This window comes from Octodon degus, unplaced genomic scaffold, assembly GCF_000260255.1.
Source record: "Octodon degus isolate 3935 unplaced genomic scaffold, OctDeg1.0 scaffold00096, whole genome shotgun sequence".
Classification (NCBI taxonomy): Eukaryota; Metazoa; Chordata; class Mammalia; order Rodentia; family Octodontidae; genus Octodon; species Octodon degus.
Window position 1 is genome coordinate 6110933 of NW_004524672.1, and position 24911 is coordinate 6135843.

A 24911-nucleotide genomic window follows, 5' to 3' on the forward strand; every position below is an offset into this window, starting at 1 on the left:
TTTTTTTTTGTGAAACTGGGGATTGAACTCAGGCCCTTGGCACTTGCCAGGCAAGCACTTATTCTATTGAGCCATCTCCTGGCCCCTGAGCTTTTACAATGTTTCTGACTTCCTTTGGATTTCAAAATATGAGTGTGTGGGAGTGTAGATGCATAGCAAAGACTGACTTTTGCGCAGAGTTAGGTTTCCCAGCACTTCCTAACTACTTACCCAGTATTTGCCCTACGGATTACCTACATTCTTTTGTAAGAAATTTGAGAAGATACAGCATTGAACTGTGGATGCAGGTCAGTGGTGTAGTGCTTCCCTAACTTGGGCGGGCCCCTGGGCTCAGTCCCAGCCCTGCAGAAGGGAGGGGAAAAGTTGTGGAAATAAGAATCAGTTTCTCTACACCTAGAGAACTGGGAAATTTTGGAGTTAAATTCCAAATACTTATTTAGATGTAAAAAGATTATAATGATTTATAAAAGACGGTTCTTTATTGAAGAGAGTTCTCAGAAGACCAGGTAGCTGGAGCTTTGCCAATTTCTTTTTAAGAATAAGGTGCCCAGCACCCTGTCCTCATCTGTAGTAGAGTATGCCCGACCCCTCCTGGCTAGTCCTGGGTGCTGTGAGCCCTGGTCTTGTTGTGCTCTGGGATTCGGAGGGTACCAACTCTTCCCACGTCCAGTGGCTTTCGCTTTAAGAGTTAATGGTGTCTGCAGGTGTGTTGGGATTAGCACTGTGAAGTTGTGTAAGAGGGTTTTCTTTCTTTTGATCTTCAGAAAGGGATGAAAGATGGCCATTAAACTCAAAGGATTAGGTCCCTTCTCTTTACAGACCTTAGGTGCCATAAATATTTCACTTCAAATGCAAGGTGAAGAATTGTATACATCTGGGGGAAAATGAATGCTTTATATTACTAGTTGGAAATTATTGTCTCTGTTTACAAATTTAATGGTCTTTACAGAGACATTTTCTCCCAAGTATGCTGCAATCTGAAAAAAAAAAAATTTAGTTTGTACCATGGGAGTGCGCCTTTTTCTTTTCATCCGTTAATGCCTTACACTGTGTACCCTTTCCTCCCTTTCTATAATTCCATTAATGCCCTCAAAAACCTGCTTGTTCTAAAACTTTGAGAACAACTCCAATGTTCACTTGTACGGTATACAGTATGTTGTTTTGTAGGCCTTGTAGTCTTAGCTTTTCCTCTAAGTCAGCATTATTTAGAAGAGGAAGATAATGTTGATATACTAGCAGTGAGTTTGGACAAGACTAGCAGTTGCTGTTTGCACATTCTCAGAAAGCTGATAAGAAACCAGGGGAAAGCACTGCATGGGGAATTGTGGCTTGAGCCCCGGCTCTGGAATGGAACCCTGGGGAACGTGGAGGTTGGTCGCTGGGGCCCTAGACTCAGCCTGTTGAATGATTATTCTTTTATTCTCTTAGGATGGACTTAAAAAACACTTAGTTGGTCCGGTATCTTTATACTTTAGTTTTCTACTTAATCCCTGAATTTGGGAATTCACTGTGTGGGAGTACAAAGGTGGCTTCTATTGTTAGTTGTGACATATGTGGTATGCGGACATACCTTGTCCACTGTACCCTACTCCCTTTTATTTTGTTACTTTATATTAGAAAGAATGGTTAATAAAATAGCAGATTGAAAGCAGTTACAACATGTGAGTTTGAGCCCAAAACGTGTATTGGTAATAGGAAGAAAGGGGAGAGCACAAGTGTATGTGTACATGATTATTTTTTAAGTGATGAGCAAATAGAGTACTGCATGTTGGTGTAGCCAGTGTCAAGAGGTTTGAGGGAAGGATTAGGTCTCGCATTGGATAACAGTTCGGTGCTTTCAGATCCGGGTCTGCTCAGTTACCGCCTTAAGCTTGCACTTCCGATGCTTCATAAAGTTATAGGAATGACTCTTATGTGCAATGGTTATCCAAACTTTGGGCCCGTATTATTACTCTGAAAGAGGATGGGCCAAAAAGAAACTGTGAAAGGTGTTTGGCAACGGGCAAGAGAGGCGCTCACAGACTCTTTGATGGTCAATTAGCCAGAAAATGTGCTAAAGACTGGGCGCTGCGCTGGATTATGGGCCCAGGAATGACCCCGAGGTCCTCTGTTTGAGCACAGAGACGATTATAAACCTCAAGGAGATGCCACAGAGGCTTTAATTAAGGGGCTTACTCACACCCCACTAAGTTAGGGAAATTAAACTCTTATGTGTGCTTCACTGATGTTTCTTTTGTCTGGTCTTCCACATATATTCTATTAAGAACACTATTTTCCCAAAGTCTGTTTTCCATTGGAAGCTTTTTCACTGTGATAGATATGAACAAAACTGAAAGTTTAATCATTGTGATATCTCCGTGCAAAGTTTGATCCAAGCATGGTTTCGTTAGGACCCTTTGGGCATGGGTGAAAAATTGTAGTATTTGTATCTTAATGTACCAGTAAGCCAGGAGCACATGAGTGAAAGAAAACTAATGTACCCTGAAGAGCTTGACTTTTAAATTTCTTAGCCACAGGGCAATAGATGTTCCTTGAATTAGCAACTTTATGTCTCTAGACCAAGATTGTTGCTTTTTCTCTAAATATGTTTTTGTTGTTGATAAAATAAAAATAGCTTTTGGACATTGGCTACCATCCAGGTCTGACTTCTCAAAAGCCTGCCCTGTGTTTAGTGGCGTGCGATGTGATGACTTCTGTTATTTCTGGACAGGCACTGGTCCCCATTGATTCCTCAGAGCTGGAGCACAGTACTCACCTCATCTGCTTGAGTCACTGAGCTAAACTGCCCTCCTCTCCAGCAGTGGGTTTTCCTTTGAACTCTTGGCCCTGACTGCTGCTTTCTGTGGTGTCCCTTTTGTTTTGTTAGTGAAGCAGTTCTGCCTACAAAGTTTGATTTGAACCATGAGGGTTTTGAAAACACAAATGCTTATGCTTCGTAGTTTCAAATGTTCTTCCAGGGTTTCTTATTCCAAGTGACATCTTTTTGGGTTCTCTCAAGGCCTGTTGGTGACTTGACGGCCCCTTTGTGTGCCTCTCAATTTGGGTACGTGGAGTTCAGCCTTGCTCTAGCTGAGCACGCAAAGTAAAAAGTGTTAAGTATTTGACCATAATTTGACCTGGTTAGAACTGAAAAGTGGCAAGAAAAATTAAAAGCGGGATTACAGTGTGTAGTATGTGGTTTTAGCAAAGTGGAATTTACACAGAACCCCAGTTTGAGGCTTAAGTTTTTGTGTGTGAGTAGGAGGCATAGTGTTGAACAGAGGGCAGAAGGCATTCTGGACACCTGCTCCTCTGGGACACAGTTGAGGATGCTCAGGGACTCGGGTTGGCCTGTGCTGGGTAACAGTTTGTCACTGATCATCTTAGAGTAAATACCTTTATGCTTGGGTATGTCTTAAATAAGGCATAATGTGAGTTTCAGTTCTCTTCACTTTTCTTTGGAAAGAGGGAAAACTGTGCAATGATGCAGATGTTTTTGACTGTGTACCTATAGCCAGCTAATGAGCTATAAGGCAAAGTTGGACTCAAACTTATACAGAGGTAGAGCTAGCAGTTAAAGGAGACTATAACTGAATTTTGCTTTTTAAAAAAAAACTGATTCAAAAATTGTCTCATGAAGTAAAAAGTTTATGTTCTTATCTTTTAGGCTTTATTTTCCTAACTTTGTCAGAGCTAGCACATCTGGCTTAAATTCTAAAATAGTTTGGTTTTATGCTTCAGTAAAAATGAATCCAATCAAATTCGAATTGAAGTTAGATAAAAGAAAAGGTTTTGTATAGCAAGGTTATCAGGGAAGGTCTTGAACGTTTCCTTTCTGAGTGGCCTTTAAAAATAGGCCAGTATCTTTTTCAGATTGCATGGGTGTGTTTGTGTGTGTGTGTGTATAGCTGCGGTTCTGTTTGAAGGGGTGCGAGGGCAATAGAACAAGTGTCTGTCCGCAATCCTGCAATCCTGCCTGGCCTGCGATTTCTGATTATACTGTCATCAGCACTATGCAGGTTTCCTTTAGTTGTCATGTGAGGATTTCTTGCCTTTTTATTTTGTTGAGGCGGATAATAAATTTTCATTTTGATAGAATTAAACTGTGCCATCTTTATCAGACTTTAGCAATAATTCATACCTTGTTGAACCTCTACATTATAAATCCAGTTTGTTTCCTAAATTTCTCTTCCTTGTCTTTCTCCTTATGTGTAGATTAGTGAATAAAGCCAGATATGTAACTTAAATTTCAGCAGCCAGGGTTTGATCCCCAGGCCTGTTATGCCAGCCCCGCCCTCAGGGTGCGCTGAGGCGGTGGTGGTGGAAACTGGGTGTGGTGGCGCGCATCTGTAATCCCAACTCTTGGGAGGCTGAAAACAGGAGAATCACTACCAGTCAGATCTACTTAGTGAGACCCTGTACACCCTGTACACCCTGTCCTAAATACAGAAAAAAAAAAAAAAAAAAAAAAAAAAAAAAAACTTAAATGTAGTTCATTGAAATTGAAGTAGAATTTTTTGGCTTGATAAAGTGTAAAAAATAGGTCATGTTATGTTATGCTACAGCCAGGTTGCTTTAGTTAAGGGTGCTAATGGAAAATGTTTTCTTGGCCCAACACAGCGGCAGAGCAGGACCTGTCATACCAGTTACTTGAGAGGCCCAGACCAGGGGACAAATTCAAGGCTAGGCTGGGCAACTTTGCAGCCCTGAGTCAACAAAACAAAACTGTGTTTGTGTATGTGAGTGGGCACTGGGGGTTCAGTTCCCTCTACTACAAAAATAGTAATAAAAATGATAAGGTTTTTTAGATCTTTTCCCCAGAAATACAAACAAACCTTTCTATGAATTTATCAACATGTATAATTCTGTCTCATTGGTATTAACGTAACAGTAGAGGGCCCCCTCCACCACAGCCAATCCTGTATTTCTGAGTTATGCTGACCTTGAACCGTGAGACTCAGCAGTTTGCTGTTCCATAAATAATGCACTCAGTCCAGGAGGCAGGCTGGAGGCGTGTGGCACGCCCCGCTGGGTATTTATAGTTGATGCCAGTAAATGTTCTGGTTCTATCAGTCAGGAACTACGGGCCTGATCTTTTTTCAAGTTGGTGGTGAGAGAAATGAATCAACGCTTTTTAAAACTTGAGTCTGGAGCATTGATGAACTCTGGTGGCGCTGCTGCCTTAGTGACCAAGGGGCACGCCTAGATGCTTGCTAGTTTGTGCTTAGCTGGTTAAACCGCAGCAAGCATTGCTGGTTTGCAAGCTGTGAGAGCACTGGCAGCAGATAAAGAGAGAACTTCGTGCCTGGCTTGAAGGGGAACAGGGACCGGCTCTGACTTGTTTGGGGCTGGCTGTGCTGTGGGTTTATGGAAGATGCTCGAGACTGCTTAGGAAGCTCTGACTGGCACGTTGGTCGCCCTCTGGTAACTTGGCCTGTAATTAGACACGTGGTACCCACAGCCTGCCCGTGACACTGCAGCTTGGGTTTCTCCCCGTAAGAAGGTGGGAAAGAGTGCGCAAGCCGAGTGAATGCATCCGTTCTTGGGCAAGTACCGCGGTGGACAAACCTGCTTTGCAGCCTGCTTTTCCCACATGAGCCGTCGGTTTCACCTTTCCTTTTCTTTACATTTCACACAGCCACCTCCAGGAGTGAGCCAGCGCCCATGGCCGCTGCGTGTTTTGTTCCTTCAGCTCTCATATTGCATCCTCCTGTTCTCGTGCTCGCCCCTTGCACTCTCTGTGGCAGGATGATGTGGTGGCCGATGCTTGTTGGTACTAGAAGGTGTGAGGGAGCACTCTTTCATGGCCAGTGGTTTAAGGAATAGTTATTTTTAAAGCAGACCGGCAGGCTTTTAGTGTTAAATGCCTATTGATATTTTTGCCACAAGTAACATTGATTTTTTTCCCCTTCTGTTTTAGGCCCTCCTTTCTTCCCTGGGCGGTGTGCTGAGATCTTTGCCAGGGGCCAGAGTGTTGGCAAGCTTGGAGTCCTTCATCCTGATGTCATCACCAAATTCGAGCTGACCATGCCGTGCTCAGCCCTGGAAATCAATGTCGAGCCCTTTTTGTGAAGATGGGTCTCTGCTGCATAATTGCCTCCCGAGTGCTCTGGCTTCTCCCCCAAGACTCCTTAGCCTCGCTCCGCAGGGAGCATCAATTTGTGCTTTAATGTTTAATAAAGAGAAAAGCACCGCCTGGCTACTCGGCAGCCGCATTAGGCGGGCTGGGGCAGCGCTGAATGTCGTCTGCTATGCTGGACTGTGGGGTGCCAGCGGGGTCCAGACCGGGTGGGGCAGGAGCAGCTGTGCAAGCAGGAAGCCTGCGCAGCCCACGGAGTGTCCTGCTGACTCCAGGGGAGTCCCCTCAGCGATGCAGCAGGGTGCTGCATTAGAGTGCACACTGCAGTGTGAGGTGGCTGGGCTTGAACCTTCTCCCTGGTATTTGACACGTATTTGTCATTGGGAAACAACAGAAAGTAACTAATTTTAGAAAACATATAAAAATTGATTATGGTCAAGGAGTTACAGCTTTTGAAGTCATTTTAAAGTGAAAGAAAAATCTGTCACACAGGTATTGAAGATACTCCAGGATGTATTTATTTGCGTATTCGTCCATATTAATGACACAGGACAGTGGCTTTTATTAGGGCGTATTCACCCTGGCAGAGGCATTTTTCCTCTCTCTAGCACTCAGAGAGGAAATCCAGGTGTTTGCAACACAGACGTGTGCTGCTGGAGAGGGGCCAGGAAGGCCAGCCTGCTGCAGCAAGCCGTCAGTTACGAAGCCAGGATCGTAAATACGCCCTTGCGCCACTGGTTTCTGCCTCATAGAGGGAAGCATAGGATCTTTTCTCTGAGGTGGTTTCTCCCAGTCCTCCTGTCTGTGTCCCCATTTCTACATTTCATGCTTCAGTCTAGAAACCATCTCTTGAAACAAGACCTACCATTTCTTGAAAAAAGAAACTGGGTCTAATGTTTGAGAAATTCTCAGTTCCTACTGAGATGATAACATGATAAAATATAAAATTTAGAAAGTCCCAGTAGAAATTGCTGATAAATCTAGGAAAATAAAATTGTTTTCATGGAGATTTTGCTAAGCTTACTAACAAAAAAAAAAAATGCAACCATGCGGGCATGGTGGCACGCGCCTGTAGTCCCAGCTACTCGGGAGGCTGAGGTGGGAGGATCACTTGAGTCCAGGAGTTCTGGGCTGCAGTGCGCTATGCCGATTGGGTGTCCGCACTAAGTTCGGCATCAATATGGTGACCTCCCGGGAGCGGGGGACCACCAGGTTGCCTAAGGAGGAGTGAACCGGCCCAGGTCGGAAACGGAGCAGGTCAAAAAACGCAACCGTGTTACAGCCTTGAATCAGGGCAGCATTGTCTAACACAGTAAGACTTGTAGGCACACGAACTTTCCCTAAAGACTGGGTAAATGTATAGTCGTTCAACATCATAACTCCAGGGAAAGGCAAATAGAAGCCACCGTGGTAACCTGTGGGCCATTCAGATTCAACTAGTGATCTCGGAACAACATGAACAGATCTTGAAGTGTTACGCTAACTGGGAAAGAGCCAAACCCAAGGTTCCGTGTGATTTCATTTGTACGACACTATAGAAAAGCCTAAGATTAGTAGCAGTTCAGGGGATGGAATTGACTTTAGAAGGTGAAGAGTGTGGGGCAGTGGAGACTGGGTGAGCTGAGGTAGAAGTCACTCTTCAGATGTAGGGTGTGGCCCCGTAAAGCTGTGAGGAAACCAGGACAGCATGTTGTGGTGTAATAATTTTAACTGCACCACAGCCGGTATGTACACAGGTAAAGTGGCAAGAATTTTGGGTTTGATAAATCTGCTCATGATAGTTTATTGTGTTATTGAGACATTAGGTTAGTTTCAGGTTCTCTACAATTAAAACCACAGCTTATGAATTGTGATAGCCATTGTTGAAGTGAGTGAACCCGCTCTGTTAGCAGCCAGGCACTGAATATTTTTTGGATGGCCAAAAATTACTTTTAGTGAAAGCACCACTAATACTCAGTTGTACAGCATATGCAGCACCACGGGATGTCGCTGCCCCGAGGGGTCAGTGCGGGAGGAAAAGGCATCTCGGCTGTGGAAGGAGAATAGAACCCTGTAGTGCAGGAGCGGAGACTGCACAGCCAGGTCTGGCTTGTGCTGGAAGAAGTGTCGGAGCTGGAGCCCTGGGAGTCTGTTGGGGAAGGCGTACTTCTATTAAGGAAAGCTAGGCGTAATTGGTTTTTGTCTTAGCATACATTCCCGACATTGTCACACTGCTTGTGTGCTCATCTTCTCATATGATCTTCACATTTTTATTTTGTGGTTTCATGGCATAGAATAGGAGTTTTCTATCTATAGGCCGAGAATAATTGAACTCAGCTTGGTCACTTGTTCAAGTCACATGGCCAGTACATCCTTGGAGACACCTAACACGGGGCTTGGCATTTGTGTTACCGACTTCACCCAAACACTGAGACTTCGCAAGTTTCTTTCAAATGTAAAAGATACTGAAAAACACGAAGTTAAAAGTCTGAAACCCACTGATTTAAAAAAATTGTATGACTGGTTACAGGAGGTTCCCCTGTTTAAGGGACTGTAGTTTTTTTCTGTTCTTCCTCAGTTGACGGGCATTGATTTCCAACCCTTTGCCATTGCAGTGTTTCAGCAAGCTCAAATAGCACTGGCATAGAGCCCAAGAAAAAGCAGTCCTAATGGATGCGACTGTGTAAACACCCACATTTGGTGCTTGATAGACACAGAAGCGCGTGGCATTCAGTATTTCTTAGATGGGACTTTTGCACTTGAGCGGTACAGTATTCCCCTAGCTTACATTCCTAGAGGCAGGCTTTGCCAGGTCAAAGGATGTGTTTTGAATTGAAAACACATTGAATGAGGATTCTTATACTTTAAGAGTAGCCTAACTAGAAAGCAGCCAGCCTCACTGCCGCTTCTCTGCGGTGAGGGGAGGGTAAGAAAGAACATTGCTCAAAATCTTGCTTCTCAATCTTAGCCTTCCGTGCTCCAAGTTTTGTATGAATATTACTAATCTTAGTGCTTGAGTATTGGCTTTGGCTCTTCTGCCCCTTTTATCAGAAAACAGACAGGTGCCTCTAAAGGGATACAGATATGTTAAGCAAAACATGTCCTTTTAGCATCTAAAGTGTTTGGTCCATTTGATATCTCCTGGGTTCTGCCTTTTGTTATTAGGATTTTTTGTGTACCCCCAGCACTATGTTTTGGAAGCCTGTCCCCTCATTGCAGTGGCATTTGAAAAGTAATTAGGTCCCTGTGATGAGATTAGTGACACGAAGTGATGGGCGAAGGCTGTGCTTTCTCTATCTCACCCTGCATTCACATGAAAGAGCTTGTGTGAGCACACAGCAAGATCGTGGTTTCCAGTGAGTCAGCAGAGACCTCAGAATGAAATCTGCCTTGATAGCATCTTGACTTTGAACTCCCAGCCTCTAGAACTGTGAGAAATAAATTGCATTGTTTGTGAACCTCGGCCCATGGCGTTTTGTTACTGCAGTCTGCACACACTGTGGCATTTTGAAAGCTTACGTAAAAAAGAAGAAACAGAAACTGGCATGCGGCGTTAAGGCAGTAGTACGCTTCTGGGATGATCGGAGCAGCCCCCCACGGCCCCGACCACATTTGGCATGGGGAAATTACCTTGATTAGAAGCAGAGGGGCGCAGGGCAAAGCAGACACAATGGAGTTTCAGTGTCCACTGTAGTTCAGGCCCGCTGCTCTGCTTGGGCTTCCCAGTGCACAGGAAAGACAACTGGATGCTGTAGCCAGACCGTAGGCTGAATAAGTGTCTCCATCAAAGGATGTAGTGGAATGTCTGGCCAGAGCTGTGTGTGTTCTCTTCCACAGCATGTGTGCAGTAAGGCAAGAATACACCTATGGGCCACACGCAAGTTCTCATTCGTGAAGTTTGGCCTTCATAGTCTTGGAAGAAGCCAGGAGCATCCTGTAATCTGCATTAGAAAGTTTGGAGCAGCCTTCCTGTGTTACGAGGCATGCTCAAGGCTGCTTCTGTACTGGAAGTAGATACTTGTCAGACACCAAATAAATCTGGCCTTTAAAATGGGAAGACCACATCAGTCTGGGACTGGAAGATTCCAAGTGGACCTCAGCCTGGACAGTGTGGGGACTTCGCAGCACTATCTCATAAACAAAAGGGGTGGGGTGAAGATCCAGCTCAGTGTGCAGCCCCTGGGTTCAATAAATGTGCCTTTTGATACCAAACTTGGAAGCAAAGAAGGATTTTGTATTTCCCACAAGCCTCAACTTTTTGTTATGAAGAATGAAAACAAGCCTGCCCCTAAAATAAACATTTCTTTTGGACTGTCAGGATACACCAGTGACAGCAGATGCAAGCCCTTCTAAACAGCCTCATGTGGTGCAGGACAGATAGAGAACCAAAGCCCAAGAACGGAGGGGTGGGGTTAGAGATCTCTTGGGTGAGTTTTGCGCAGAACATTTAAACAAGGTTGACTTGGGGTGATGCAGGTGAAGCAAGGTAAGCCAGACAGGCACCCCATAAACAAATTGTCCTGCAGGAAGATCAGTTAGGTGAGAGAGCTTGGGGAGTCAGCCTGGGCATACCTGCTGTGGAGGCCCTGGGCTGGGCTTTGTATCAGGGCGTCATGGAAACTCCTCTTTGATCTTCAAGATATACATCTTTTTATCTACCAGTACATAACTAAGATGGCTAAAATGGTCAGTTAGAATGTTCTGTGCGTTCTAGTCCCCACTCACAGTGCCACCCATCTGGTTCCCATGTGGCAACAGGGTCCCACAGACGAATCCTGAGAAGCCACCCCCATCCCTCAACCCAGGTTCACAGGTAGATGGCTGGTCCTTGCAGGCTCCAGGTAGTCCACAGCGCCAGCCTGTCCCTCTTCCAGTGACCAAGGGTAGCGCTGTGCATGCTAAAGAGACACTGACATTCTGTGAACACCTGCATTGAAAAAATCTGGTGTGTGTTGCAACCACGGGGACCCTGATGTCATACCAAGAAAGAGCAAGGCCAGCAGATGTGTTAAGGGTGTGCATTAAAGCGGCATTGCAGCCGGAACTCCTAGCTACATCTTAGCTTTTCTTGTTTGTTTTTGCATGCCATATAGACAAGCGTGGAAAAGGAAGATGAATTCTTGGCTTCATATAGCTCCCTCGTTCTCATGTGGCTACAGTTTTAAGAATTTAATATTCTATTCATGGCCCACATTCAGCTCATTCTTTATGTGCATCTTTAAATATTCAAGTCTGTCCTACAGGTGTGCCCCACTTTAAGAGAACAATGGGTGCATGCTGTGTTTAATTTATTGAAGCCTTATGTGTACAGAAAGGAGGGATTGTCCTATGATTTTTTTGGCGGAACCAGGGATTGAACTCGGGCCCTTGCGCTTGCCAAGGAAGCGCTTATTCTACTGAGCCATCTCCCCAGCCCCTGTCATATTTTTAATAGCGAAACCTTCAGTATGCTATCTTAAGTTTTTAAGCAGCTTTGAGGAAAATGTCTATGAAGAGGCAAGTGTATATCCCAATTCCACTCGGTTGTATGTAGCCTCTTACTAGGGAATCAGGGCTTCACTCAGAGAATTTGGGAGACCCCAGAAGAGCCAGGGTGAAACTTTACAAAGTTTCCCAGGACTAGTTAGGAAGCTGAGGAAGGAGAGGACTGAGGGAGGACCCAGGCCACATTCCCAAGGGGATGTGGACGTGAAGTTGTGTGTGTGGTTCAGTGCTGTGGAAGGGAATGGGGTGGTGGGAGAGTGTGGATGGCCTCTGGATGCCCCGTCCTTGAGAAGGGGCTCCTCACACTTCCTGTTGTTGGGATGAGGCTCTGTAGCATCCAAGCCCTGTGTACCCGCTTCCCTCCACCACAGCCCAGGGCTTGGGCTCACACGGACTCACAGATGCAGGTTTGGTTTGGGTATTTCTTGTAAGACCTGGAAATGTTTGGGGAAGCACTTCTGACCAGGGAAAATCCTATCTGTTTATGTTTGGCTCGTTAAGTACTTCTGTAGAGTCATCTTTGAGTTGCTGCAGCTCTCAAGCTGGAAGTAATTTCCCCTCTTCGCTCAGATTCCATGGCCTCGTTGTCTTTTTTCCTACAGCCTTAACACTTCAAGAGAACTTGAATCGCAGTTCTGTGATGCTATCTTCTCTCTCCTGGGAAAACTCCCCAGAACGTCATGTCCCCATGGTGCCCATCATATCAATGAAATAATGCAAGGTGTTATTAAAATAAATACAAGGTACATCCTGCTCACAGGGTGAATCAAGTCCTAAACATGCTCTTGCAAGTAAGAGTCAACTTGTATGATTTCAAATAGCAAGTGCAAGGCAGAGCATATTGTTGTAGTGATGTGAATATGACTTAGGGTGATCTTTTGAATCAGCAGGAAGAACACTCACGTATGAAACCTTTCAGTAGTCTTAATTAACCAGTAATAATACTGACCATTCAACACATAGTATATTCCCACATGCAATTAAAGGACACGCTTTAGCATCAGGCAGCAGGGCACTGAAGCATGCCGTGGTCCCATTAGTTTCCTGTTTATCATGCCTGTGCCCACTGTGAAGTTCATCAGTACATTCACATGATCAAATTATGCTAAAATCAAGCATTGTGTAGTGTGCCACTTCCTTTTGTCCCTTCTTTCCAACTCTAGTCCAATGAAAAAGATGCAGGTGAAGAAAATAATCCCAAGACACAGAATGCTGGTTTTCAAGGCATTTAATAAGAAATCAAACTCAAACAAAAATGATTTTATTTTTAAAAGAACAAATTTACATACAGTACATAAGCAGGACAGCTGAAGGCTTCCAAAATAGAAAGCTAGAACATAAGGCTGCAAAACAAACACCACATGCTTTGATTACACTTGGGAAACGAGTTGTCTTCGGGTGAGAAAATTTTGTTTCAGTGAACCATTGGGCAGGTTGTAGAGTGATTTCAGCTACTGCTATTTAAGGGTATGTAAGGCAAGGGTCTTACCTCTATGGGGTCCCTACCCTACCCCGAGTGTTTTGTTGCTACAGTGCAGTTCTGAGAAAAACTGCCATGAAATGACAGCTGTTCAAAATGAAAGTCATAGGGTGGACACCTTGACCCACACTCAGGCATGGGTTTGGGGGAGATGGGAGACAGGAAGAGGGTGTGATTCTGCCTGGCTCCTGGAGGGGACACCAATCCTTAGAGACACATGGTGGTGAGCTTGCCTTTTAAATTCTTAATTTCTAAGACTCCAGATCAAGAGAAGGGCTTTGAACCAAGACTAGAGCCGCACCAGCAGGGGGCAGTCTTTCTCCAGAGAGAAATTCTGCAGGTTTTGAAAGGAGGCCCAAACTCCACGGGACCCGCAGGGGTGTGTGAGACCCACAAGACACAGCGGCTGTGTGAGGTGCTCTGTGGGACAGCATGGACTGGACGAAGGCTAGCAGGGCCATTAGGGACCCAGCAGTGACCTTACACTCAACTGCTGCCTGATGTTCTAGGCCACAGAACATTAAATGCCTTGAATGTGGTTGGCGTGTTCCCCAGAACAGGCACCATGCAGGGTAGCCTTACTACTACTTGTTCTTTTTCCCTTGGTGCCAGCCTTGGAGGCCAAGTTTGTGCAACACCAGGCAGGTGCCTACATCCCCAGCCTTTTGCAAATGTGTTTAGTTTGAAGAGGGTCCCCTTGCCCAGGCTAGCCTTGAATCTGTGATCGTCCTGCTCAGCTGAGTAGCTGGACTTACTGGCATGTGCCATCCACCATGGTTGGCCACCATTACATTCTTTTCTTCGCCTACTGCCACTTTTTAAAAAGTGATTAATCATGACAGATTCTTTGGCCGTTCTTTAATGTTCTGTCAGTAACACATTCATTCTCAATCCAAATTTTGTAAATACAGCTTTAAATACACTCAGACTGCTGATCAACCTTTCTATTGTGGAGACTTCAAAGAGACAGCTGTAAAAGCTTTACATGAATTGCCACACCCACAGCTGTGCCAATGGTTACGGCCCCCTTTTTCAAAGATACAAGTGGAGAAAGCTGGTCCTTTTGTCTCTTGGCTTCAGACAAACCAACTAACAGCATTTGTTGTAAACAGAATCCAGCATTGCCCACTCTGGTCGGCAGCAGCAGACAGCCAAAGGTATGGGGCCTTGCCTCATCTAACCAGCAAACAGTGCATGGAAGAGGCCAGCGCTGGCCTGGCCCCTCCTGCAATCACAATGCTGCCCAGACTGGTCCATATGATACAAAAAGCTATCTAATACCGGGTCATTTTGATCCCTGCTTGACTGTAATAAATGTGAGAAAAGCATTAAGAAAACTGAGGATGTTCTAAAAATTACTCTTCTTGGGAAATTAGAGCACTAAGTCACATGCCAACAATCTTCCCAATAGCAGGGCCATGGAGATTTGAAATCAGGGAAAATGTGGTTTTGGGTTTAAACACAGGACATAAAGATTCAGACCTCAGGTTAAGGAGGTGAATTTTTCCCAACTATCTACGTGATAATGAAGTGTTAGAAATGTGAGACACTGGTTTTGGAGTTTGGGATACTTTTCCTTGGAAGATACTTGGTTAAATACATATTTAAGGTAACTTGTAAGAAAGTTGTTGATAGCTATTCTTCATTCTTCAGAACTAGGTGAGGTCCTGGGGAGGACCTGGCAGGCCTGTGCATGATGGTCACCCCCACCCTGCCTCTAAGGAGGACCGCACTGGGTTTAATGGGTGTCGTTATGTGTGGTTGGCATGTTTTCCCAAGACAGCCTCTCCCAAGTGGTTTTGCATTAATCACCCTTAAAGTTGTCAGCAGATAAGAAGTGGGAAGGCAGAGGGAGTCCCTGAGTCTGAGCAGTAGATGGGAAAATAGAATTAACAGGAGGCAAGTGAGACAAGAAGAACGTCAGGGAGGCCTGGCTGGCACCAAGCACTGTCGGGGAGGCCCTTCCCCTCTTGGTCAGGACCCTAAAGGATTAAGTGGGTCCATGCATTGATCCACTTTCACAGACAGAAGCCAGTTCAAAGCCATATGACAACCTAAAGACCCTTGAAGGTTGAACTGAGAGAGAACAGGAGTCTCTGAGTCCCAGATGGGCCCACCAGTGTCGAGGTGGCAGAGGCCAGTCACTTCGTGGGTCAGAAGGCCGTGGGAATAAAATGGGGGATGCTGTAGAATGTGTGCCCATGGAAGAGCAGCTCCATGTCAACATGAACTCCTGGAGACTGGGGCTGGGGAAACAGGCTCCTCACGCAGGCCCACAGCCTGCCCCTGCCTCCTCTCCGAGGAAGCTTTCTTCCAAGAGAACACAGGAAGTTGCCCCGACCAAAGAATGGGGCTGTTTGTGGTGCCACTCCTCTCCTGACTGAAGCTGTAATTTTAGAAATACGACTCAGCGCCTGGCAGAGTGATGACTGAAAATACTTGCTCTCTCTTCCTTCATCTTACTCCATCTTTGTCGTCCCTCCAGAGGCCAGTGGGGCTTTGACCCATCCCACTTCCTGTGCAGCCAGGACTAGTCCAAAGTCCATGTGACAGAAGGGGAGGGTGCCTGCCCTTGAAGAGCCCGGTGTGGGCTTCAGCTACAGTGCAGTGGCTACTGACTAATGGCGGCATTATTAGCACAGCAGCATAACCTATCTGATATCGACAACACAGGTATGATTTAAGTTTTTGTTGAAAGAAAAAGGAGCCGTCAATATTGCCCACCCAACAGTTTTCATGGCTCTCACATCCAGCGGGTGGTTTCCAACTCCCAAGGCTCAGAGCAATCCCAAAGACCTGTGCAGCATCGGCACAAAGGTCGTAGCACAGATGCCAACAGACGTGTAGGTGACAAACTTGTAAGGCACTTCGATCTCCAGTCTCCGCCTGGCCTCCTTGTTCCTGGTCACCACTTTGAACCATGAGAATAACACTTGCAGCGAGAGGTTTTGTACAAGCTGGCGAACCAAGAGGATCAACGCAATTCCCACTGTAAATTTGGTCAGACCTAAAATCAACTTGTCAGTGGTGAGGGGTGGGATGTTCTGGATTACAGGGAGAGGCTCAGCGGGTTTGGATACAAGGTGGAAGAAGTGATTGATCCAGAATCCTACAATCATTCCGGTCCCAGCAGCCAGAATGGTGGTGGTGTCGGCCCGGGTTGGGCTGTAGTACTCAGATACTGGGTAATTGTAACACAAGACAAAAGGCACAACAATGATGCACACAAGGAAGAGGGGGCTAGCTGAGTCCAGGCAGTCGATGAGGGTCCAGGCAGGGTAGGTGAGGACAATGAGGAACGCGGTGATCAGGACGCCACCCAGCACGTCCTGCAGGGACAGCAAAGAAAAGTGGGAACCAATGAGTGTTTTCTTGTTTCCACTTACTACTGTCAGTCAAATACTGGTAGTTGAATATTTAAATAAAATCACTACTTTATTTTATTTTATAGGATATGTCCAAAGAAAGTGTAGCACTATAAAATTTTGAAACGCAAATAGGAAAAAATGCATATGGCAAAATCACATTATTCATGTTACATTTTGTCTTCCAGTTTATCTCTATTTTCAAATAAATTCCTGTATTTCCTTCTTAATGAGTGACTACCATCTCACGTTCTTCATTCTTCATTATTATGTAGATCCTGTAAGTACGGCAATGCTCCCCTACAAGTCTTGTCAGAGTCTTTATGGAGCTGGCACTGTCCCTTCAGGGCAGGCCGGGGGGGGCAACAGGCTAGTTGGAGGGGGTTCATTTTAGGAGAAACACAGAGACACAGCAAGCCCAGCAGTGCTCCTTAGAGGATGCGCAGTGACACGCATGGGGGAGGTGTGGTTGGCAACAGGGCCCAAGAAGGCACTGGGTGCGGCAGCACCAAAGCTCTGCCTCGCCAAGCTTGGCACTGCCCCTCTGTTTTCAGGAGTAGGATTTCAAACAGTGTGCACACCCTTGCCACCCACCACCACCCCAGGGCTAGGGATAGAACCCAGGCCTTGCGTGTACTGCACAAGCGCTCTGCCACTGAGCTACATCCTCAGCCCAGCCAGTGTGCTTATAGTTTTACCAAGCAGATGTGCTATGCTTTAATTCATCCCACTTTTTTTTAACTTAGGACCCTGCACTTGCCAGGCAAGAGCTTATTCTACCGAGCTATCTCCCTGGCCCCATGTATCCCATTCTTTAGATCATTTTAAAATGTGATTTTCTTTCTTCCTTCCCCTCCCTTGCTGCACTGCTTAAAACATCGCTAACTCCTCAATATCATGCATCTTTTTTTTTAAAAAAAAGCATGTTAATGTTTTATTTCTTTTTATCTTTTCTAGAGGGACTTTATTATTTTTACTTCAAAATCATTACTGAAGTACCTTCACTTTTGGAAGGCCTGAGTAAGACTATACACTGAATATCCCCTTGCAATTAATGCCGCGAGATCATTCCATCTTTATCTAGAGGTAAGTGATACTTTGAGACAAATAATTATTGTAGTGTGAGCTTTTAATCAGAATAAAGCACTAAATGATGGTAATAAAAATGGCAGGGACATTTCACTGATTAAAGATGTTCCTATTGGGGCCGGGGAGATGGCTCAGTGGAATATGCGCTTCCCTGGCAAGCGCAAGGGCCTGAGTTCAATCCCCGGTTCCACCAAAAAAAAAAAAAAAAAAAAAGGAAGATGTTCCTATTGAACAAATTTTGAGAAGTTCCTTTCTTCATATATGAATTCTGAAGGGCCATGTTTGTGTGAAGTCAAAGAGTAAACATTATTACTGAAGCAGTGGCCAAGGTAATAAACCCGCAAGGGAGTCACGTGCACTAACAGGCAATTAATCAATTACTGTGACTCCCCTGCTCACCTGTTTCGAAACTCAGTTACATTGGCTATCATTTTCCCCTTCAAAATAGAAAAAAGATGAAAATCATGACCATATGGCTACTTTTGAAATTTTTACTAGCAGAAATTTTTATGATTATGTTTCAAGTATAGAAGACTAATTTTAAATTATGAGACAATTTCTTTAAAAAGTCACCTATTTTACAAGAATTATGATTGTGGGGTTTTTTTTTTCCCCTGTGGGACTCAATTAGGAGATTTAATATACTGTGCTACTATTTTCAACTACTGAAAATTTTGTTTTATAGAAAATAATTTTTAGAGGTAGGGTAGCCATATGAAAACAAGAAAATATAATTACTAAAATCATTCATAGCTGTATACTTCTGTGACTTTGTAATAATTGAGAACATCGTATGTTGTAAGTTGCCATTTTAAGTGCTCCTCTTCTTCCTTTTGCTTCCTCACTGTAAAACTTATCACAAGGTATAGCCCTCGCATCCTTAGTGGACCAATGCCGTTAGATCAGAGAATGAAGCACTTGCTGTAGCTGTGTTACCGAGCTCCACGTGGATTATTTTGAAACTTTACAACTGAAACATTTAAAATATGCTCCCCCAAGGCTCTGGAAAATCTGGAAAACACCGAACCCCAACAGACATGCATTGTAGACTGTGGGGAAGAAAACGGAGGGGACAGGAGTGAGGACGGGCAGGCGAGACTGTGTCTCAGAGGCCCGCCTGCACCTGCTCACACTTGCCACCCTTTGCCAGCTCTTTCTCTTGCATGAAGCTCTGGGAGACTGGAGACAAGACCTGACTAGGCCAATCAGAATGAATTGCATAGCTTTTTATTTTTTTAGTTTTTAAAAAATATACAGTAGCCTGGAGAGATAGCTCAGCGGCATAAGCACCTGCCTGGCAAGTGGAAGGTCCTGAGTTTGATTCCCAGTACAAAAAACAAAACAAACAAACCAAAAGACAAAATAGAAAAACAAAAACCAAACATCAGAACTGATACAAAGTTTCATTAAAACAAAGTAATAGGAATTTACAATGATTATTGTATTGCATAATGTTATATTCAAATTGGTTGTTTAGGTTATCAGATATAAACCTGCAAAACTGGTAAAAAAAAAAGTTGTAAGAAATTATAAAGGAGGAGAAAAACAAATAAAAATAAAGAAATTTCCAAAATATTTAAGCATTAACTCTCCTTTCAATAAACCAGCAGAAATCAGCAGTACATTTTCACAGCTTTTATTTATAATTCTTGGAGAGCAGTTTTCTCCACTGTGCCCTGTGGACTTAAATCCTTTACTTAGTAGACCGTTGACTGTTAGCTTTTAATGTATCTTACGCTGTTCCATGCTGGTTGTTGCTCGACCTTGAAAAGTCTTGCTTTAGATCTTGCCTTTTCAGGCCCTAAATATGCGCATGCCAGTCTGTCTTCCAGCCCTGTGTGTTTTCCCTCTTGAAGAGCGTGCACCAGAGCATCCCTCTCCGTTCTCCAGCAGCGTGCCTCTCCTGTGTCTGGGCCTCTCTGAACTCTAGCTATGCGTTTCTTTTAGTTGAATGCTACCCACCAGCTCTCCAAGCTCACTTTTCTAAAATAAAAATCACCGGCAAATTCTCTCCTCCAAATAGTAAAGAAAGCGAGTAGTTTGCAGGAAAGGAAATACATAAGTCTCAAATATTTAGAAATAATCCTGCACTTACTCATGAAACACAAAACTTAAACAATTCAGAGGAACTTAAAACTTGTGTTTCATAAAAATTATACATGTCTGTTTCTATTCATAGAAGTCCTACTAAGAATCACCCACCCTGGAAGCGAATCCGCACCACTCTGCGTGAATGAGGAGACACGCTGTGTAGATTCACGCAGTGGAATAGCTCTTAGCAATAAAAAGCAACAAACCACTGAGGTGTGCAAAGCTGAGGTGAAACCTCCAGGAAATGGTGCTGAATGGAAAAAGCCAAGCTCCAGGGACTACATCCTGTGCTAGGCGTGTGGCCCGCTCGAGAGGACACCGACACCGGGACAGAGAATCGATCCATGACTGAGCGTCTCAGAAGTCTGGGGAGGGACTGCAAAGGGATGGCATGAAGCAGGGTTGCTCTGCTGCTGCTGCCTGTGGTGCTGGGGCCTGAACCCTGGGCCTTCGCACGGAGCTGCACCTCTGGCCCCCCACCTTCTCTTAAGTTAGGGCCCCACTCATGATCCTCCTGCCTTACCCCCTGAGCAGTGTGTGCCACCACACTCTGCCTGCCGGGGGCTGCTCGTTAGGTCAGGCAACTATTCTCTCCCACAGTAGTGACTACAGACTGCACATGTGAACATTAATAGAACTGTGTGGCAAATGCAGAGTCCATCTCGCTGCTAATTAAAAATAAAATTGGAACTCAGCACCACGGCACATGTCCACAGTCCCAGCTACCTGGGAGGCAGAGGTGAGAGGGTCACTTGAGCCTAGGAGCTGGAATCCAGCCAGGGCAACATAGTGATGGCTCATGTAAAAAAAATAATCAGTCACAAATCAGTCAATCAATTGAATTTTGAACGAACAAACGGAAATGTAAGCCTTGGTGGTCACTTCTGCCTCCATTGGACAACTGGATACCATCACTGAGCACCAACTGTGGCTGTCAGCTGGCTCCGGACCCACCCACTCTCTCGCCACAACTTCCCACACAAACTCTGCTGAAAATTCTACTCGCCTACCCTGCTGGCAAAAGTATGGATGTTTAATGTGTCCCTGAACGTGCACCTTCATGAACCACATGGGGCAGAACTTGGGGGCAGCTTTAAAAATTACATGTTTATTTATCCTCCAATCCCACAGTCCCACTCTGGGACTTGGCCCGGGAGATAGGCAGCAGGATCAAAATATACAGTGGATGTTGGAAGCTTTAAAAATTTATTAGAGTACAAAACCCATTTCCATTAATCTCCTAAGAATGCTTTCCTCACTTGGAACACGCTTATTGTTCTCGCCACTTTCTGAAGCAGCCCTGGAAGTGCTCTTTCCTGAATGGCTTTAGCTGTGCTGTCACAGCTGCCCCAGTGTCCTGAATTGTTCAAAACATTGACCTTTCACGATCACTTTGACTGTGGGGAGGAGAGCAGCGGTCACAGGGTACCAGAGCTGGTGAATACACAGGTAGGACACACTGAGGTTTTCGCAGCCTGCCTCCTCACTGGATACCCTCAGCCTCAGCTGCCTCCCTATTTTTGCTGTGTAAAGCATTCACTCTTTAGAAAGACGCCCAGGAAAGAGGACTTCCATATCGCTTCATGGAGTGCCAAGAACAATGGGAAAAGCATGTTGAGCGGGGAGGGGAGTATTATGCAGCAAGTAATGGCAATGTATCTTTTCTTGTTAGACAGTTTTAAAAATTCGAACACTCACAATATTTTCTGACCACCCCTTGTAGAACAACAAGTGTAGATAGGATGAGAGTGATTCATGAGCACATGTGAGAGTGGTTTGGAAAATTCTGGAACTGTTTGCTGGAGAAATTTGTCAGGAAGAACATCAGATAGTTTTGAAGGTGTTAGGAGACTTCACTGTACGTATTTTCAGTGATGGCATCCTGTCTTACTGGCCATAAGAGCTCCGTTTTCATAGTGATGCCCAGTTGTTTCTGTCCCTACTCCAGCTGCCAGTCACTGTGCTGCAGACTCCCCTTTCAGTCCCAAGCTCTCCCCATGTGCCATCCCCCAGATCCCCACTTTCCCTGCCAGCATCTAGACCCTCATTTGAACTCATGGTCCCCTCCCCACACTTCCTCTGACCATCTCTCTGATAGCCGATGTTCCCCAACTTCAGCATCTATTGAAATCACCCTGAAAAATTCTAGCACTATAGATTCAGTGTTCTGCCCCTGACTCGGATCCACAGGTGGCCCAGGTGTGTGCATTTTAACACCAGGGCTAATTCAGATGTAGCAAGTCTATGTACGGAGAAGCCCAGCTCTACTAGCCTCATAGCTTAACGTGGTTCTCAAGGATCAGAGCTCAATTAACCTGCTCCTCGGGATTTTCTCAGTTTTCCTATCCAAGCTTTCACTCCACTCAGAGCCCATCTACTTGTTTTCCAAACATGACCTGTCTGATGCCCTCATTACATCCTTTTGCATTGCTTTAGGTAGGGCACAATGTAACCATCTCTGCCGGTCAAGTTCATTTCCATTCCTCTTCAGGGCTCTACTCAAAAGCTACATTTTTTCCTAAAACTTCTTCGCATAGCTCCACAGTTGAAAACAAACTTTCCTCCACTCGCATCTCCCTGAACTGAGAGTAAAAATACTCAGTACCAATCCCAAAGCCTTTCCCTCATTTTGCCTTTGAGACTATGTGCCTGGATCCTCTGCACTGGTTATGATTTGAGTCTTATTGTCAGGCCTGGATCTTGCACATTTCTGCACCATTCCTCAAGCCTCTCAATCTTGTGTCTTACATATAGCAGGCATTCAGTTACATTGCCTGAGGAAATCCTATGCCAATACCTCTGACCTGGAATATCTATGATATTTACTACCCATTATTTCAACACAGAAATAAAAATTTCCCGGGCCTGCCATGCCGGCCTCATCCCTGGGGTGTGCTGAGGCAGCAATTGAGACTGGGCGTGGTGGCGCGCGCCTGTAATCCCAGCTCTTGGGAGGCTATAAGCAGGTGGATCACTATGAGACCGATCTAGTAATGAGACCCTGAACACCATGTAGATAGAACCTTCCCTAAAATACGAACACACACACACACACACACACACACACACACACACACACACAATTTTGCCTTCTTTCTTTTGTAATTACAGTTATCAAATTCCATGACATCTGGTTGGAATGGTCTTTATAAACTAATTTTGTTCGTCCTCAACCCATCAGGAGACCACACTATTTTAGTCTACAGCATTTGAGTCCCAACCTTTGAGGCAAAAAATAATTTTCATCAACATCACTGTTGGAGATTTTTTTCTCTTCCAGCCACATACTTAGATTTTCAGCCATAAAAGGTGATACTGCTATAAAGATATTTAGTTATTTCTGCAAGGAAGATGCTTGAAGCATAGCTAATGAGGTTTCTAACTTGGGGGCTCTAAATTATTCTAAGCCATTCTAAATATGAGAGCCATAAATGCTCAAAAATTTGAAGACAACTTTTTGCTTTAGTTTTTTTTAAAGTACCTAAATTCACAGAAACTATAAAAGTTCAGTGTCTGTCCTTAAATTGGATCTGCTGCTTGGATTTTTGCAAATCCACAAGTAGGATGTGGTTGCCTTGGAGCTGCCCCCATAGCTAATGCAGCACTCTGTGATAAGGGAAAATAGTTCCCGATTGTACAGATGAGAGAAGCTGGAGGGCAGATGGCAGGGAACAAAGGCAGATGTGAGCGACATCATCAGTATAAGGAGGACCCTAACTGCACAGGTGGATGCGAGGGCAGAGAGACGATAGGAGAGAGTGAAGAATGCCCAGGGCTTACAGGAAGAGACAAAACACAGAGAAGAAAAGACAAAGGAAGGGTGGAAGACCATGGTGCAAAAGCCATGTCGAGGAAAAGGTGCAGGGCAAAAGGAGCAGAATAAACATCCTGCACACTGCCAGCAAAATGAAACAAACCTACATCTCCTTTCCACAGAAGGTAGTTACATTCCGAAGTATACTTAGGTCCAGTATTTCTACTCGTGGGAATCGAGTCTAAGAAAATAATCACAAGACAGTAAAACTGCTCTGAACAGTTACCCATAGAGATGATTCTCAAGCTATTTCAACTTGCATCACTGAAGTCCCCAAGGAAACACATGCGTCTTTTTTTTGGCCAACTCAGTCCACCCTGAAGGTGGGGCTGGCACGGCATGTGGTGCCGGGGATCGAACTGCTGTCCCCTGCACCTGCCTGAGCTTCGATGCTCTAGATAGCTGAGCTATCTCACTGGCCCCACATTCATTTTTACATAAAACTCAGGGAACACAAGGAAGCAGAAGCGGCATAAACATGGAGCGTGCATCATAGGAGTAAAGAACCTAGAAAGGAGTGAGGCCAGTGATCAAGCTGCTAACACAAAGAGTGGTACAAATGCAGACCGGTTTCTTATTTAATAATATAGCGAGAACACTTTCCATCTGAAAAGATCCACTGCTAGCCAGGCATGGCGAGAGGCCCAACCTGTGATGCAGTGGAGTACTTGCTTAGCAAGTGGGGTCGGGGGGAGCCTTCAGTTTGAGCTTCACTACTGGGGAACAGTCTGCAACCTCAAATTTTTTTACATAGCTTCACAGTAGCCATAAATGAAAGGGACCAAGCAAACTGATCCTTATGTATATACATATTATATGCATGGATAACATATCAGAAGGAAATAAAAAATTAAGAGACCTTTTATGTTGAGATGCTTCAGATGCTTGTCTTCTCTGTGATAAGGAGTGTTTTCCAAATTTTCTACAGGTAATTCCTACTATTTTTGTTATAATAAAAAGGGAATCAGGGCCCCCCAAAAATCAAAATGTTAAAGTCAGAATGCTTTAAGATAGACTGAAATAGGAATAATTTCTTTAATTTTCTTGTTGTGACAAAAATGAGATGTCCTCAAGTATGGCCATCATAAGCCACATGTCATTTCTTCCTGATCTAAGCAACAATAAAAATAAAGCGACATCAGATGTGAGGCCAGTGCTGTCCCACTTCCCCACAGACCTCACTATCTGAATTTAAAGTTAGTTACAGTCCAAGATTTAAAGGTAGCCTTGAAAGTAACTGGTTTTAAAAAAATCATTGCACAGAACTAGTATTTTCGGGCCCGCGCTTTGGGAATTATGGCGGCGGTGGATATTCGAGATAATCTACTGGGAATCTCTTGGGTGGACAGCTCTTGGATCCCCATTTTGAATAGTGGTAGTGTCTTGGATTACTTTTCTGAAAGAAGTAATCCTTTTTATGACAGAACATGTAATAACGAAGTGGTCAAAATGCAGAGGCTGACATTAGAACATTTGAATCAGGTGGTTGGAATTGAGTGCATCCTTTTACATGCTCAAGAACCAATTCTTTTCATCATTCGAAAGCAACAG

At 44.6% G+C, this 24911-nt stretch overlaps 2 protein-coding genes across 2 annotated transcripts in view; one reads left to right on the top strand and one right to left on the bottom strand.

The window, feature by feature from the left end:
- The window catches only part of Farsb (phenylalanyl-tRNA synthetase beta subunit), a 62799-nt gene extending 56620 nt beyond the window's left edge, over positions 1 to 6179 (top strand). Inside the window, exon 17 of the mRNA XM_004638161.2 lies at positions 5900 to 6179. Within this exon, the coding sequence (XP_004638218.1) occupies positions 5900 to 6051 (152 nt within the window). The 3' untranslated portion in view covers positions 6052 to 6179. The remainder of the gene's footprint in view (positions 1 to 5899) is intronic.
- Positions 6180 to 12734: 6555 nt separating this feature from the next.
- The window catches only part of Sgpp2 (sphingosine-1-phosphate phosphatase 2), a 153004-nt gene continuing 140827 nt past the window's right edge, over positions 12735 to 24911 (bottom strand). Inside the window, exon 5 of the mRNA XM_023723096.1 lies at positions 12735 to 16330. Coding sequence (XP_023578864.1) covers positions 15779 to 16330 — 552 coding nt within the window. The 3' untranslated portion in view covers positions 12735 to 15778. The remainder of the gene's footprint in view (positions 16331 to 24911) is intronic.